This window comes from Rhinoderma darwinii, chromosome 8 (assembly GCF_050947455.1).
Source record: "Rhinoderma darwinii isolate aRhiDar2 chromosome 8, aRhiDar2.hap1, whole genome shotgun sequence".
Classification (NCBI taxonomy): Eukaryota; Metazoa; Chordata; class Amphibia; order Anura; family Rhinodermatidae; genus Rhinoderma; species Rhinoderma darwinii.
The window spans coordinates 8529076-8546958 of record NC_134694.1 but is presented as its reverse complement, the minus strand read 5'-3'; the positions used below and the strand labels follow the sequence as shown (position 1 = coordinate 8546958).

Below are 17883 nucleotides of genomic sequence, written 5' to 3'. Positions count from 1 at the left end.
AGGTGGGGGCATAGGAGGTGGGACGGATGTGATTGCCAGTGCTATAGAGATATCAGGGGTACGAATGGCAGGAAAGAGAGAAAGCTCTGCTGCAGCACTGGAGAAGAGGCCGCCAGTGACAACCCCATTAATAGTGGCCAATGGTTTCAGTCAGATTACCAGCAGCTACTTCCTATAGGGGTTTATACAGAATAATGGTCCTGTCCTTAGATTCATGACATTTGCTGATAGTAAGGATCTGGAACTAAAGCTCAACACGTCAGGTACATCACGGAATACATAATCTATAAACATTCGCCATGTCAATCATGACAAGGGCTTCAGATAGAGCACCAGGCGCCAGGTTTGTCGGCTTCACAATGTACTTTCATGCAACCCATCATTGTCTCCCGATTCTTTGTAGTCTTGGCCATAACTCGTACAGTCTTGGCTGAAGTGAGTCCAGACTTAGGGGATTGTTTTGGTCAGGTCTATGCTACCACGTCTCCTGTTGGCTTCGAGACCTCCATCACCCCCATCTGCCAGACTTATGAGACCGACAACAAGCCTTTCTTTGAATACATTTATGTCATGGTGGGTCCCCCTTCATAGTTTTACAATGTGGCCCCATAGTTCCTCGTTACGCCGAATCAATGAAAGTGTATCTCCAGTGATGATCGCGGCCGTGTCTCCCACCAGAAGTTTAAAACTGACGGTGGAAGATGCAGCCGGGGAAAATTAATTATACTGTAAAACATTTGGTAATTGTATTTATAGTCCAGTTGGTGGACACCAGATTTTCAAAGAAACTTACGGTCCATCCTGCAATGGAAAAGCAATTCTCAACCTTAGCCTCCCAGTTGACCCCACAAGTTTAAAGGGGTTTTCCCAACTTAGATATTTATGGCATATCCATAGTCTGATAGATGTGGGTCCCAGCACTGGAACCGGCACCTATATCGAGAAGAGGGGTCTCCCGACCCCCGGTTTGCCTGGCGCTGCTGTCGCTGACCACAGAATCCAGGTGGGGACTAGTGGAGAGATGGTCATGCGTGCACGCTGCTCTCTCCATTCTGTTCTATGGCAGTGCTTGCTCATCTGTTTCCTGAACTCCTATTGAACAAAATGGAGAGAGCAGGGTGCACGCATGACCATCTTTACACTAGTCTGCGTCTGGATTCTGCAACTAGCAGCCACCGCACCAGGTAAAATGGGGTCGGGAGACCCACATCTATCAGACTATGGATATGCCATAAATGTCTAAGTTGGGAAAACCCCTATAATTAAAAAGCATTAAGCCATCAACTCTGACTACACAGGAAGCAGCTACCACAAGGGACCCCTGAACTCTAATACTTACCACTCTGATGGACCAGGACTTTCTGACCCTGGCTGTATGCAGGTTGTTATATTCTATAAAGGTTGTTATACTGTATGAAGGTTGTTATATTGTATGAAGGTTGTTATACTGTATGCAGGTTGTTATATTGTATGAAGGTTGGATACATTGTATGAAGGTTGTTATATTGTATGAAGGTTGTTATACTGTATGAAGGTTGTTATATTGTATGAAGGTTGTTATATTGTATGAAGGTTGTTATACTGTATGAAGGTTGTTATATTGTATGAAGGTTGTTATACTGTATGAAGGTTGTTATATTGTATGAAGGTTGTTATATTGTATGAAGGTTGTTATACTGTATGAAGGTTGTTATATTGTATGAAGGTTGTTATACTGTATGAAGGTTGTTATACTGTATGCAGGTTGTTATATTGTATGCCGGTTGTTATATTGTATGAAGGTTGTTATACTGTATGAAGGTTGGATACATTGTATGCAGGTTGTTATATTGTATGCCGGTTGTTATATTATATGAAGGTTGTTATACTGTATGGAGGTTGGATACATTGTATGCAGGTTGTTATATTGTATGAAGGTTGTTATATTGTATGAAGATTGTTATACTGCATGAAGGTTGTTATATTGTATGAAGGTTGTTATACTGTATGAAGGTTGTTATATTGTTTGAAGGATGTATACATTGTATGCAGGTTGTTATATTGTATGCCGGTAGTTATATTGTATGAAGGTTGGATACATTGTATGCAGGTTGTTATATTGTATGAAGGTTGTTATACTGTAAGAAGGTTGGATACATTGTATGCAGGTTGTTATATTGTATGCAGGTTCTTATACTGTATGAAGGTTTGATAAATTGTATGCAGGTTGTTTTACTGTATGAAGGTTTGATAAATTGTATGCAGGTTGTTATATTGTATGAAGGTTGTTATATTGTATGAAGGTTGGATACATTGGATGCAGGTTGTTATGATGTATGAAGGTTGTTATACTGTATGAAGGTTGTTATACTGTATGAAGGTTGGATACATTGTATGCAGGTTGTTATATTGTATGAAGGTTGGATACATTGGATGCAGGTTGTTTTACTGTATGAAGGTTTTATAAATTGTATGCAGGTTGTTTTACTGTATGAAGGTTTTATAAATTGTATGCAGGTTGTTATACTGTATGAAGGTTGGATACATTGTATGCCAGTTGTTATATTGTATGAAGGTTGGATACATTGGATGCAGGTTGTTATATTGTATGCCTGTAGTTATATTGTATGAAGCTTGTTATATTGTATGAAGGTTGTTATACTGTATGAATGTTGGATACATTGTATGCAGGTTGTTATATTGTATGAAGTTTTGATACATTGTGTGCAGGTTGTTATATTGTATGAAGTTTGGATACATTGTATGCAGGTTGTTATATTGTATGAAGGTTGGATACATTATATGCAGGTTGTTATATTGTATGAAGGTTGGATACATTATATGCAGGTTGTTATATTGTATGAAGGTTGGATACATTATATGCAGGTTGTTATATTGTATGAATGTTGGATACATTGTATGCAGGTTGTTAACGTTGCATGAAGGTTTGATACATTGTATGCAGGTTTGTTACACTGTGTGATGGTTGATACATTGTATGCAGGTTGTTATATTGTATGAATGTTGGATACATTGTATGCAGGTTGTTAACGTTGCATGAAGGTTTGATACATTGTATGCAGGTTTGTTACACTGTGTGATGGTTGATACATTGTATGCAGGTTGTTATATTGTATGAATGTTGGATACATTGTATGCAGGTTGTTAACGTTGCATGAAGGTTTGATACATTGTATGCAGGTTTGTTACACTGTGTGATGGTTGATACATTGTATGCAGGTTGTTATGTTGCACAAAGGTTTGATACATTTTATGCAGGTTATTGTACTGTAGAAAGGTTTGATACATTGCATGCAGGTTTGTTACACGGTGTGATGGTTGATACATTGTTTCTAATTTATTACATTGGTTGCTGTTCTTTACATCGCCTGCAGCTTGTCACATTGCATTGAGCTTGTCACATTGTGTCACTGGGTGGCCCTGGATTTAGCATTAGGAGGGGGCACAGGAAGAGGAGGAGAGAGAGTGACTGGAGGAGGCGAGATGGACAGGAGGAGGCAGCAGGAGGGGGAGGACTGCACAGGAACAATGGCAGAGGATTACAGGGACCTGGCCGGGCCTGCTCTATGTCATTGACTGGTTGCTTCATGCCACTGACTCTCTGCCCTCCAGAGACAGGGTGAGCGGGGTCCCTCTTGCTGCATGCACCAGGCTGGGGTGGGTCAGGAGCTGGGCTGCAGCCATTCCCTTGCAAACAACAAGAGCAGTGCATTGTGGGGGAAGGATTGCAGGGGAGCTGGGGATTAGGATGTTGTAGACGTGTGAGGGGGATACAGGAATAGCAGAGACTTGAGACTGAACGGTGGTGGATGTATAGGAATAGAAGAGGGGAGGATTCGGTGACTGGGGTAGAGTCGGATTTGGGTGGGGATGATGGATGCATGGGAAGGACAGGGTTAAATTAAGACCCCGGGACTGCTGTTTGCTAACACTATGTGTGTTAGAGGTTTTGGCTTGACTTGCGCCATGTGAGTACGTCTAGGAATAGCAGAGAGGATGTAGTGACTTGACTTAGTATCGGATTTAGTGGAAAGACAAGCTGCGGCGAGCTTCACCTTGGAATTACTTCAAAGAGTCATGGTGGGACTCCGGTGCCCCCGCATATTATTATCAGAGCACTGCCGTAACTAAAGGGGGTGGTTCTACTAACATTATATATAGTATTAATAATAATAATGCAACGTATTCACCAATCTGTCTCTCCGTCATTTGCGGGTAAAGACCCCATGGGTCTAGATTATTCGGCCACTGTATGTCTAGTGGTCATTTTTTTCATAGAAAATAGGATAGGTTCTCTTTAAAACGATTGTCCCATCAGTCCCCCGATCAGGACCCCCAGGGTTAGCCAGAGGTCGAAGCGGCTCTGGAGGACTCGGCACCACTATGTACTACATGGTCGCCTATAGATTTCACAAATTCTTCATTACCCGCAGCCGGACCCCCCGTGATCAGCTTAGCATCATAGTAGCTGCGAGCAAAAAGGAGGTTGTACTGATGAAGACACCCCCTCTAAGTCATACAGTAGACGTCGCTCATCTCATTCATGAACACTACAGTCAGCCTGAAATGGCTGATAACAGGGAACAATAGAAACCACTGAACTGTACAACAAATGGGTAAAATTAATATAATAGGGTTGGTGTTCCTTTAAGGCGTATTGACTTTGAGGAGTAGGATATTCTAGAAAGGATTATTTTGATGTCTGTATTTTTCATTAACCAGTTACCTCCCATGGATCCTGATATCCCGTCACGTTCCTACTATCCCCTTATAACCCTATGAACCTGCGTTTCCATATCTCCACCACCCATATCTCCCGTCACCCCTCTCTCTATGGCTGTATACGACTTGCACATCCCCAGCGCCGGCTTTATGTGTCGTGTCACCCTGCAGACTATAACCATTCATTAAAAATGTATAGAAATAAAGATCTCGTTGCAGCAGAACATATGGCTTTATGAGCCGCGCTCGCACATCTATAGAGATTTTTTTTTTTCGCAGAACATAAGGCCGGAGATAGATGAAAATGGCGACTCCTCCGCTTCAACAACTGTCAGTTCTATCCATAGACCAAACATACGACCAAATGGAGACTAAGTGCGTCTTAAAGTCGAGGGTCAGTCGTACCCCAATATAGGTGAATGGGAACCGCAACAGAGGCATGACTAGCCCCATTCACTACTATAGGATTGCGGCTCAAGGTGGCAGCGGGAGTCGTCCAACCAATCTCAAGCCTTCATGTATCCCTGGCCCAAGACGAAAGATCTTCCCAATAACCAATGCCTACAAGAGTAAAACTGGCCATAGACTTACTGATAATGGGGTCACTTACCCAACCGATTTAGGGTTAACCTAAGCGACGGTGGGGTTTTCAACCAAATGAAATCTGTTTGGATCCCTCTTGAATTGATAGACATTATGTCTACTGTCGTTTCCGTTACTAATGTTCCATTTCAATGGTGATTATCGGAATGATATTCCCATAAATCATATCAAAATATATTTTTGTATATGGTCTCAGGACAAAAAACATGGTGGAACGTCCATCTAATTGCACTCAGAACTGAATCATTATAATAAAAGGTTCTTGGGATGGTCAAAAAATAATTTCATCCAAAAGCAACATCATATCTGGGATATCATGGGTCTCATCTTAGGTTTCTAGGCTTAAAAGAGGTCTACACTTCAAGAGCATGGTCTTCCTTGGTTACGTATTGTACCAATAGGTCCATAACTTTGTTGGGGATGTAGGACCAGTTCTGTATTGCTGCTATATTTCCAATGGGAGGTATGGACTTGTCCCTGAAGGCCACATCAAGTAGAGTAGGTTCTTCACTTTGGATGCAAGTGTAGAAACTTTTTATGAACATTTGTCATCGGAAAGACATAGGACATAGATTAAAGGGGTCCACAATAGCAACATTTTCTTCAATGTCTGGTATGAAGCACTTCTGATCATTAGTGGTGCTCATGTTAACTCCACCCAACATGACTAAAAAGACCATCTAAGTCCTGATTCCTCCGTTTTAGTGGGTAACCTATATTTTCCACATTTTATCAGCTGGCAGCCATGGACCGGATGAAGAAAATCAAGAGGCAGCTTTCCATGACCCTCCGGGGTGGAAGGACAGCGGAAAAAAGCCCTGGAGACCACTCGGAGCAGATCACCATGGAGGACAATGGCAGCAGTGATAATGGTAGGTAGCACCGCCAAGACCATTGAGGAAAGCATGGCACTGTTGGGTGAGAGTACGCAGGTGAGTATATGGTAGATGGCAATTATGTTCTGTTACTGCTGCAAGTATGTCCTCCGATCGGGAATTCTGGATGTTTGGTGAGAACCGTTGGAGCATTTATGGTAGGACCACTAGAAATAGATGTTCGACTATCAGAAAGGAGTGGTGTCTAACCAGGGTGTGGGGCCAACTTTTCTACCATGCTCTTCCCTAATATATAAGGTTAGGTTCCTTAAGGTTGACCTGTTCTTGATGTTTCCACTGATTTCAAACGGAAGAAACCCACCACTGGTGGCAGAGGAAGTTTTTGGATCCAGTAGTAGTGTTGGACCTGGGCACTAGCTTGTGGTTGTTGTCCTCAGGACATAGTGACCTTGGGTTCGTTTGGGAACCCTTGAGGCCTCTTTCCGCCATTTCCTTAGGAAGAATTCAGACGAAAATAGGGAAACCCTGAGTTGCCCCAGCGCGGGTCCCATTTTCACATATCCCTTGAGTCTATGGAGGGATCCGTAAAAACGTAACAAAATAGGACATGTTCTATTCTTCAACGGACTCTTCACACGGTCCATTGAAACAACGGCCCCATTTAAATACATGCGTCCGTGTGACCGTTGTTTTAACGGCCGTCACACGGACATATATTATGGTCGTCTGCGGAGAGTAAGAGCGCCCTGACCATGACGGCTTCCATATCTGCTGAAGGTAAAGATGAGAAAAGGGGTAAAATGGGAGGCGGGTGATTGAGAGGAAGATGCCTGATAAGAGTAGAAACCCCATTAGGCAGTGGATATGGGTATGTTGGCATGAGATTGAAGCTGGCACCGGGTAGGTGAGGGTGTAGGGCACCATGGAGGTAGATCTCACATGCCATGTCTTACTGGAGGTCTCGCTGGTGAGTGTCCGCTTTGCATGCTGCTGGTTTTGGGTTAAAATCAGGGAATTTTCTTTTCCGCTTTTTATCTTTGGTTCCTTTTTGTTGAATCTGTATGATTTATTTTCTTTTTAAGTTAATTTATTCTTCCCTTGCTGTCTTTTCCCTTCTTCTCTGGCACCTTCTCCCCCCGAAATTTGTCATTTCCATTTTGTTTTCCCCCCATCCTCCTCCTTTCTCTGTGATTTTTGCCGTGGCTTCCTTACCATCCTCTGTGCTTTCTTTTGGTTTCCATATTTCTTGTCTTTTTTTTCCCCATTTTCCTGTGGTTCTTATTCTGGATCTCTGCCCCATTCTTGCCCTGCCTTCCACCCTTCCTGTTGTCCTGATCCCCCCCTCCCCCTCAGAGCCCATCGTCCGAAATGGGAGAAGCCTTTCGTCCCACAGCATGCAATCCTTCCTGCACCACTACACCGCCAGCTCCTTCCAAAAGCCGCCAATCCCCCGGCCGCACAGTGCCGTCTGCCGGAGCCTCAGCTCTTACCTGAACCGGAGCAGCCGACTAGGTACGTGTGTGTGCACCTGCAGACCGGGCGTGCATAACCGCCACACCAGGCCTTGTGAGTGCCCACCTCCAGGTCATGGGTCAATGTTGGCGTGTGCACACCCATGTGTGTGTGTCCTCCTGAGATGGTCGTCTTCCACCTGTTTACCTATGTGCAAAAATTCTATCCAAAAATATTCTCATGGTTGGCCTGGTCATTCGGGTTGGCATAACGAGACATCTGCCAATCATGCCCTTTCTGCTCAGAGCCCACACTACCCACATAGTAACAGAACTGGACCATGACCAGTGTTTGTGGAGACTCGGCTGGTGCTCCTTCTGCCCTTTGCACCCTCCATTCATTATATTTAAAGGGTCATCTGCAACTTTCCTATATACTTTATGCATCAATTCCCCAGTATTTTTAAATATCTCTGCTTGCTGTCAGTGAATGGTAACATTCTGTTTTGTTTTTTTGTCCATCCAGAGCCTGTACATGTGTAATACTTCTAACAGTTGAGGGTTTCTTACAGTCTAGAAAATTAAATGCGAGCTAACTATATCAGCAGCACACCAGTTATGATAGTTTGTTACAATGAATCAGTGTAGGTTAAATATATTAGCATGGATACAGTTTAGTTTACACTCAGGGGCTAAAAAAACTTGTCCTGGCCTAGTCTTACTTACACAGCAGAGGGTTTGTTACAATGTATCAGTAGAGTTAGTCCTATTTGTACGCCCTCTGGTGGTGAATGTGATCTATAACATCACTAGTGACCGCCTGTTACTAACAAAAAGGTTGTATAAAGACTACAAAATTACTATGAAGTTGGAAAAAAGGAAACCATCAGCAAGCTAGTGTTTATAGATCTAGATATGTAATTATTATTATTGTTAGTACATTGAGAACAATATATCCTGTTGTTATTACGATCACCCAATGCAATTATTATAATGTTAATGAGATTAGATGCCCCGGTTATTCCCACAAACCATCTTTGGAGTAAAAAAAATAAAATCATAATAAAGTCCATCATAAGCAGTTAGCCTACTTGATGATGGTTTCCAAATAGCTACAAGAGATGTATTTTTTTGGAGGTGTAAAAATATGTAGAGCTAATGATAATGAAGATACATGATTAGCACAGTCTATGGGTTCGCCCCATGAGCTCAAAGATCCCTCTATAATCCGTTACAAGGTTAGCAGTAGCGCCCCCCCCCCCCCCCCAGAACTGGTTAGGCTGATCTGCGGTACCTCGAGTGTTCCTTCCGCTAACCCTTTGTTGCAACTAACTTGACTTTGCGTATGGCTTCGTCCTTGCTCTTGCATTACACTCGCTGCAGTGTCGTTACCATTGCACCACACCCTTCTGACATGTTGCTGGCACCGCATCTTCCCATCATAACATAATACATCGTTCTCATAGATTCCTATTGCTTCCATCCTTTTAAAATCCTTCCAACGCTTTGTGATTGCTCTTCTGGACGTTGTCATTGATCCCAGGCCCTCTCAAACGATTACCGATTTGTGTCTCAAAGGATTCTGGAGTTGTGGCACCAGATTTAAAGGGGAACTCCACATTCAAACATAGTATTCTGGCTGCCCAAAAATAGCCACCGTCTAGATAGTGTTGTGGGTTGTCATATCTCCAAGTCGCCGTTGTGTGACAAACCTGCTCCCCTTGTCTAGAGATTGTACATGAAGACCTGAAGATGGGCTCTGACGGGGAGAGCGACCAGGCCTCCGGCTCTTCTGATGAGGTGCAGTCACCAGTCCGGGTCAGGATGAGGAACAACGCGGCACGCAAAATATCCACAGAGGTAAACCTGCTGTCTTTGAAACGTCTCACAGATATATCTGTGTATTGTAAGTCTGGGTGACAACCAATGTGGCCGCCGTGACAGTTTTCATAGGTGTGGTCACCCAGCTTTCCAAGTCCCCTGAATGGCAAACCTGTTTAGTAATGCCATTTATAGGCCTGATTAGTACAAAGGGCAGATCATATCATAGGTACCCTTTAATATAAGTTATTTAAAGGGGTCGTCCACTTTTATGCAAAGAAAGCGTCATCGTATAATGAAAGATTCTGCCGTTTTCTAACATACTTCGCATTTCAATTCCTTACCGTTTTCAAAATCTCTACTTGCTGTTAGCAAATGGAAACTATTTTGTTTACATTCAGAGGTTAAAAAGAATAGTATAGACCTACCTAATATTTGTCAAAGCTGAGAGTTTGTTACAATTGCACACAGTCTAGACCATCCTCTGTGAACTAAACAACCAGAACTCCAGACTGATACATTTTACCTGCACTGATACATTGTAACAAACTATCAGCACAGGAGATTTGTGCAGCTGATGTTTTTGGCACACAGAGGATTGTCTAGAATGGATACAATTGTAACAAACCTTCAGCTGTGAGAAGTATTATCTCTATGCTGGTTTCCAGTCAAGCAGAGATATTGAAAATGGTGAGAAAGTATATTAGAAAGTTGCAGAACTTTTCATTATACAATGATCAAACTTTATTTACACAACCTTTTATCAGCAGCTTGTTGACAGTTTCCAGGTAGAGTAAGATTCCTGTCTAATTCTACATGGAAACTGTCAAAAAGCTGCTGTTGACAGATCTTTTATTTTTATTATGCGCCCAGAGACAGACTCGGGACTGTTGTGTATTAGAAAGTTGCGCCTCATCCTGATTCCAGACTATTAACTCAGGGACCCCTTTAAGTCTTATGTCTTTTTCCTCCCCCAGGATGTAAATAAGCGTCTGTCCCTCCCGGCCGATATCCGTCTTCCTGAGGGCTACCTTGAGAAACTGGCTCTCAGTAGCCCCCCATTTGATAAGCCTTTAAGCAGACGACTGAGAAGAGTCTCTCTGGTGAGTGGTCCTGGAGCCTTGTACTCATTACCCCCAATAATTATAACCCCCTCCCCCCATTCTAATTTTTGGATCTCTCTCGATATCGTCTCTTACAGTCGGAGATTGGTTTTGGAAAGTTGGAAACCTATGTCAAATTAGACAAACTGGGAGAGGTAAGTAAAACGGTCAGTACTGGTAATGAGAAGGGCAAGTGATGTTAGAAAAGGGGCGGGGCTGTGACTACCACATAAAGAATAGGCTGGTTGTCACCAATAAAAAGTGCAGCATTTCTTGTAGTAAGTTTTGTGTAAAACTCAGGAAAGTCTAATAATATAGTAACATGGCTACTGAATAAAGCTGAGGATGAGATCACTAAGTACTCGGGGAGCTGAACATCCGGCCTGGAGTTACCCTTTAAATCAATAGTGGTAGAATGTTCGATTGATTGACGGTTCCTTAAAGGGACAGTATTCTTATAAAAGTGATAAAACTGCTGATATTATCCACATATACTAGAGCCTCAAAAATGGCTGATAACAGGGATTAATAGATTATATTTAGAGAATATAGACTTTGGGGTCACTGTCTCTTTAACTACGTTCCTCTTCTCTTCTTACATCAGGGTACTTATGCTACTGTTTACAAGGGCCGGAGTAAACTGACGGAGAATCTGGTGGCTCTTAAAGAGATTCGTCTGGAACATGAAGAAGGTGCACCATGTACAGCCATCAGGGAAGGTGCGTACCATGGGCAAAGACGGAGAAGACATGGAGGTCTGACCGTACAGTGTCCAAGATACAGCTCCACCCCACCGTCCCGGGGGGGGGGGGGATTGAAAGGTGACCTCTGTCTGTTGGTAATTTAATGTCTCTGAGAGGGAGGGTCGCCACTCCCCACCAGCCCTACGCATCTACACAGCCACAGTGTATTGGCTGTAATTTTTATGGTCATTTACTTCAATGCTGTGGTCTTAAAGGGGTAGAACCTCTTTAAAGGGGAACTCTACTCAACATGATCTTCAATTCAATTTCTTAATGGCAATAAGGTTTGACTGTGAGGGAGAGCATCCCATAGTAGATTCTGGACATGATGACGTCATCAGAGGCATAGCTATAGGGAGTGCAACGGCAGCGGGCCATAGTGCCTGAGGGGGTCCAAAAGGAGCCTCTGCCACATCAGCAGATACCAGTATTATAAATGGCACATGGTAGGTAGGGGGCCACGTTACAGAGTTTGCATTGAGGATCTGGACGCCTCTGAACTGCATCCTCCTCTGGTAAAAGGGGCGGGGCTGTGACAACCTCTCATTTGCATTCATGTACAGGAGAGCACTTGCAATAATGGATGAATGATCTTCTAAACCTCTTCTGTCTTAGTTTCCCTTCTGAAGGACTTGAAACATGCAAATATTGTTACTCTTCACGATATTATCCACACGGAGAGGACCCTGACTCTAGTCTTTGAGTATCTGGTGAGTTCGGGGAGGGGGTTCTTATAAATAAAGTGCACAGTCATGCTTCATGACTGTTGGGTGGGATCTGTGGGGGGGGGGGGAGGTATAATACCCTGTGATCCCAAATGTAGGTGGGTGACCTGTCTTGGGTCATGTGATCCAGGTCTCGTAACACCAATAGAAGTGAATAGGAAGTGCGGTGTCGTCTTGCGCAAAAGCCGAATTGTGCAACTCGGAAGGTGACACTCTGTAGCGCCAATTGTCTAACCAACGGCGCTTCAGCTGTTGCAGAACTAATTTGTCTTGATTGCCATTCTACCGTTTTGTGTATACAGCTCCTATGCAGACCTATGTGTCTCCATGGTGTGTATTTTGATTTGCAGTCATACTGTATGTTACGCCACTGCCCTCTGCTGAGATTAGTAGAAAGAGGGGCATTAGGTGACACAACTGTAGGATCAGACTACACACGGTCTGCCTGTAGTCTGTAACCATGGAGACACATAAATGGTACAGCGTGTTTAATCAAGACTAGTTGCTTAAATTTTTATTTTAGATGCAATGGAGAAATTGTTGCAGAAGTCTACATACCCTATTTAACATGTGAACACTTTTCTCATCATGTCATTAACATGTAGTTCTACAATTCGTCATGTATGCTCATTTTTATTTTTTCCTCCAATCAGGACAAAGATTTGAAGCAGTATTTGGACGATTGTGGGAACTTAATAAACCTTCACAACGTCAGGGTAAGCAAGGGGAAACTTCAAGAAACATCACTGTATACGAGTCAGACAATTGCCAATTACCTCTAGCCACACAGAGGTCAGTTACTGTAGGTAGCACACACAACGAAGCTCCACCCTGAGTGGCACAGGGTGGCTCCATTCTGTATTGCTTTCTTGGACTTGCTTGTGTAGCTGCAGGTTCAGAGCTCAGTGGGTGTTCCCTGTGAAGCTGCTCTAATCTATCTATCTATCTATCTATCTATCTATCCTTTTAGTTGTTTATGTGATGACTGGACTTTTCCTTTATGTGACCTTCTCCTCTTTCTGTAGCTTTTTCTTTTCCAGCTTCTTCGGGGACTGTCGTACTGTCACAGACGTAAGGTTCTGCACCGAGACCTCAAACCGCAGAACTTATTGATCAATGAGAAGGGGGAGCTCAAACTTGCAGACTTTGGTAAGTGAGGCCAAAATTTACAGAAGTCTTCCCTGCCGGTGTTTCATCCCAATCTCTCGAATTTCGATCACTGGGCCCCAACATGCAGGGCCGGATAGATGGCGCCTCATGTGAGACTTTCTTTCGGCGCCCCAACCCCATGATAAAAAAAAAATGCCCCATAAAAAAGTATAATGCCCCTTTAGTGCCCCCACAAAGTATAATGCCCCCCACAGCATAATGCCTTTTAGTGACCCCCACAGTATAATGCCCCCTTGTGACCCCCGCATAGTATAAATAATGCCCTCTTATGCCACCCCCTCTCCTCCCCTGGGTGCCACACACGGCCCCCTTATAGATAGTGCCCCCTGTAGATTTTGCTATACAGCCCCCCTGTAGACAGTGTCCCCCAAACAAATCAAAAAAATTATACTCACCTAGGCCCCGTTCCCGCGACGAAAGGAACTGCTCCACAACGTCGACGGGATCCTTGTGTAGGCCATCCTAAAGACGCAGATACTATTGAATGAAGCGTCACTACCACTGCAGCAGACATTGTGGCAGCTAGTGGCGCCATCAGGCATGGGCCCCCTCATGCTGCGGGCCCTGTAGCAGCCGCTATGGCAGTAGTTACGCTGTGAGCAGAGAAGGAGCGCCCGGGCAGAAAGGCAGCTGCAGAGTCGCCGAGCCCGGGTGCTTCAAAAATACAAGCAGGGGAAGGGAGCCAGCGCAGCGCCCCCCTTCCACCTGCTGGAGTGATGCGCCCTGTGCCATGGCACAGGTCGCACACCCCACAGACCAGCCCTGCCAACATGCTCCCAATGGTGACTGATCCCAGACCTGGTGCATTTCCTGATCTATGTTCTGTTATGGCGGACACCAAAAATATGACACTTTTTGAAGGATTCGATTGTGGAGGATCGGTGCATTTTGGGTGGAGTTGACGATTATTGTGGTGGACTAATATAACGTGTTTTTCCAGGCTTGGCACGCGCCAAATCTATCCCCACCAAAACCTACTCCAATGAAGTGGTGACTTTGTGGTACCGACCACCGGATATTCTTCTGGGCTCCACGGAATACTCCACCCAGATCGACATGTGGTAAGTGACCTGGACAATAGGGGATGTTTGCACGCCGCGGGTCAAAATACAAAACAGGGAGGAGGGGGATGCAGCTTCTGTGTCTGTGAGGGGGAGGGAATCTATTAGATCGAAATGATTATAACTGTGCCGTTAAACCTGCAGTCTAATACAAGCTATTGCTGCCTGTTATCAGCCATCTCAAGCAGGATGGCGGCTGACTGTAGTGTAAGTTAACGGGAGGATTGGTAGGTCCATGATCACTGCTCATGTTGATGCGCTGTACGATGGCGGCTTAGAATAACTGTCAAAGTGATTTATCCTCCACATCTTTTAGGGGCGTCGGTTGCATCTTTTACGAGATGGTTACGGGGCGACCGCTATTCCCAGGATCCACCGTGGAGGAACAACTGCACTTTATTTTTCGGATACTCGGTAAGTAACACGTCAGATCGAAACGCGTGGTCAGCACGTCATATATAGAAATGTCCTTTAATCCGCCATCAATGGGTCCCGGTAACTCCTGGATTGTCACATATTCTGGATTACCAGTCATACGAAGGATATACAATTCTGACAGGGATTCCGAAATTCCACATGTTGCTGGATTATCAGACTGCCGGATTAAAGGAATTTCACTTTCTATCTATTATTTATATATTTTTTTTGTAACCTGCTCTGTTTAGGAACACCCACTGAAGAGACGTGGCCCGGGATCCTTTCTAATGAAGAATTTAAATCCTACAATTACCCCAAATATTATCCAGACCCTATACAGAAACACGCCGCCAGGTATGGGACCACCCTGACCACTGCCCATCCCCCTTTCTTCCTCTGTTCCTCTAATTCCATGCTTTGTCCTCACCAGGTTGGATTCAGATGGAGCCAACCTCGTCTCCAAATTCCTGCAGGTAAGTGTGGACGTTAATTGGAGTCGTCTATACAACTGGTCTGTAAATTGGGGCTCTCCGGCCGTCGCACAACTACAACTCCCAGCGGGCATGCTGGGAGTTGAAGTTTTGCAACAGCCGGAGAACCGCATTTTGCAGACCACTGCTACAGCCGATACTGGGGGTGATCAAATTGGATCATGGAAGATCTGAATAAGGATTTCATTTTTCCCCAGCTGGAAGGAAGGAGGAGGATCTCCGCAGAGGAAGCCATGAAACACTTCTACTTCCAGGAAATGGGTGAAAGGGTTCAGAAGCTACCAGACAGTGAGTGCCACATGACTCCGCCAGTAAATAGTTATCCTCTTCAGTTATATCAGTACCTGGGAAACAGCCAATATGGCCGTCCATTGGGGTGGTCACTCAGCAGTCTTGAACGTCATATCTGCCTATGTATGTGGGAGTGGGGGGAGGATATCTTTGAATATTAAGAAAGACTTGCCATTCAGGACTCCAGGAAAGCTGGGTGATCATGGCTGTACTAGGTGTCAATCAGAGATACTAAAATTGTGCCATTTTCCTTCCGCTAGCTACTTCCATCTTTGCACTGAAAGAGATACACCTGGAGGAAGAGAACAAGCTTAGGCCAGCCACGGAACCCGGTAAGACCCCTTTGTAGGTGGGCAGCTGCAGAGGATTGTCTAGACTTGAGGGTCTGCAACTAGTATCTCTCCAGCTGTTATGAAACTACAACTCCCAGCAGGTTTGGAGTTGTATTTTTCCAACAGCTGGGGAGTCACAGGTTGAAGACCCCCCCCAAGTCCTAGACTGAATACAACTGTGACAGACCCTCCCTGTGTAGTATTAACTGTATGGTTTTAAAGGGAATGTGTCGCTAGAATTTTGTATTTTTTTTTCCAGTTAAACAATTATTATTTGAGTGATTAAACATTGTTTTAATTTTTTAAAATTTTTCACAAGTCAGGAAATATTATAAATTAGATTCTAATTTATAACATTTCCATGTGCTGGCCACTAGAGGGAGCAGTTCCCAAAATTGCAGCATGGTCAATGTGGTAAAGCAACCTCATTGCTTTATGCTGCAAATTTGGGGTGGACACACTCCCTCTAGTGTCCTCACACAATCCCCCCTCCCTTCTTCTAGCTAGTGCCAGGAGGAGGAGGGGTTTGAATCTTCAAACCTCCTACACTGTGTGCCGCCATTTTCTGAGCTAGATGTCAATTAGAATAATTCTATTCACCGACAGCAAGCAGAGATCTTGAACATGATGAGACCTGACGCTTTGTTTCCCCTTGCAGCTCATATACAGTCTCGTAGGCTCAGCCTTGTTCTCGGTTGAACACTTGGAGCTCTGTCTTGGAAACAAGCGAGTGGCCCTACGGCAGAAAGAGCCCGAGGCCGGGGCAGAGTCTGACTTGAACGCTCCTTGAGCCTGCAGTAGGTGGACAAGTGGACGTTAAGCAGTGCCAGCATGTGGCATCTACCATACCCATATTATCTTTCCCGTTGCCGTGCAGACACTATGTGCTGATCTGCTGCTGTTCCTGCGGGGACTTTTTGGGCACACTCCCGCCGTGTGTCATACCGTTATGCCCCTGCCGAATGTCCTCTCCTTGCTCTTCCTTGTGTGCCCGCCCTTCCTACCCTACTCCCAGGGGTACTAGGATGTGTTTAGTTTCTCTACTTGAAGACGTGACCTGGAACATCTGTATATCTCTACCCTGAGGAGAGATCAAGACTTCACTCTAACTCCAGACTCGTCTATGGTGGAAGGGGGTACCAAAAAATGGCAACCGAGGGAGGGGGATGGACTGATGCCGTGGAAGAACGCTACTCTTGTAGGATGGTGGGAAGAGGAACGTGGGAAGGTCTTGTATCTTCTAGAGTTGACCTTGGTGAGTGGTGTCCTATAAGGTCACACTGTGGGTAAGTCGCTCCTCTTGATGGGTGAAGGTATGGAAGACGAAGACCGGGTGACAACGTTGTCTCCAAGGTCTAGTCGCTTAACTTTTCTCAGGAATTACGATGCAGGACTGTACCCGAGGCAGGAGAAGTCAGTATTATAGAGGCGGCTCGTCTACGAGAGTCCTCACTAACCGCGTGCAGGTACCAAAGCATGTCAAGAACGGAGCGGGTGAGCAGGAATAGGAAGACTATATATATATATGTATGTGTATGTATACATGGGCAGGTCTTCTGCAGCCCTCCCCTACTCTGGTCCCTTTTAGTTTGCCACCCAGGGGAGGAGCAAGGAAAGGGCCGTGAACCCTCTTCCTGCTACATATCAGATGTATGAACAACTATTAAAACCGTGAACCAATATCTGCCTGTTATGTGCTTCTCTGTACTCCCCACCGCCACCAAATGCTCTACATTGGACTGTATTACCCCAAATCGCGGGATAGGTCATCCATGTAGAAGCCTGGAAAACCCCCTTTAAATGGGTTTGCCAGGATTTCACATTGATCACCTATCCTTAGAATGGGCCATCAATCAGTCATCGTGGGGGATCAGCACAACGCTGTGTATGGTGCTACTCTAATGGGCCCGAGCTTCAGTATTAGACACAGCCGCATGTCTATGGACGTTGGTGTCGGGTTTTGCTGTTCAGGACTTTCACCGATCCATTGGTTATCGATGTAAAATCCTGGAAAACCAACGTTTCCCATGTGATTTCTCACCTATAATGAGGTCACTGCTGCCACCAGAATAATAAAATAGGCTGCAATCCAGGATGCACTGGGTGACCACCACAAA

General features: G+C 44.6%; 1 protein-coding gene across 2 annotated transcripts; it reads left to right on the top strand.

Annotated features, from left to right (window-relative positions):
- Positions 1 to 3453: 3453 nt before the first annotated feature.
- Positions 3454 to 17446, top strand: CDK16 (cyclin dependent kinase 16). 2 transcript variants are annotated; one of them, XM_075834892.1, is made up of 17 exons: positions 3454 to 3619; positions 6062 to 6197; positions 7515 to 7673; positions 9342 to 9472; positions 10411 to 10536; positions 10635 to 10691; positions 11141 to 11255; positions 11895 to 11989; positions 12658 to 12720; positions 13030 to 13153; positions 14115 to 14235; positions 14552 to 14649; positions 14901 to 15006; positions 15083 to 15125; positions 15341 to 15431; positions 15695 to 15766; positions 16425 to 17446. In XM_075834892.1, the coding sequence occupies exons 2-17, from the start codon at positions 6071 to 6073 to the stop codon at positions 16463 to 16465; spliced, it is 1569 nt and encodes a 522-aa protein (XP_075691007.1). In that variant the 5' UTR covers positions 3454 to 3619; positions 6062 to 6070; the 3' UTR covers positions 16466 to 17446. The 2 variants fall into 2 exon arrangements, with proteins under 2 accessions (XP_075691007.1, XP_075691008.1); XM_075834893.1 differs by lacking the exon at positions 7515 to 7673.
- Positions 17447 to 17883: the final 437 nt, after the last annotated feature.

Bases quoted from the DNA above. Each gene is read 5' to 3' on its own strand.
- CDK16 (XM_075834892.1), top strand. From the start codon at position 6,071: ATGGACCGGATGAAGAAAATCAAGAGGCAGCTTTCCATGACCCTCCGG. The intron at 10,692-11,140 runs GTAAGTAAAACG...TTCTTACATCAG, and splicing joins AATTAGACAAACTGGGAGAG to GGTACTTATGCTACTGTTTA. The intron at 11,256-11,894 runs GTGCGTACCATG...CTTCTGTCTTAG, and splicing joins ATGTACAGCCATCAGGGAAG to TTTCCCTTCTGAAGGACTTG.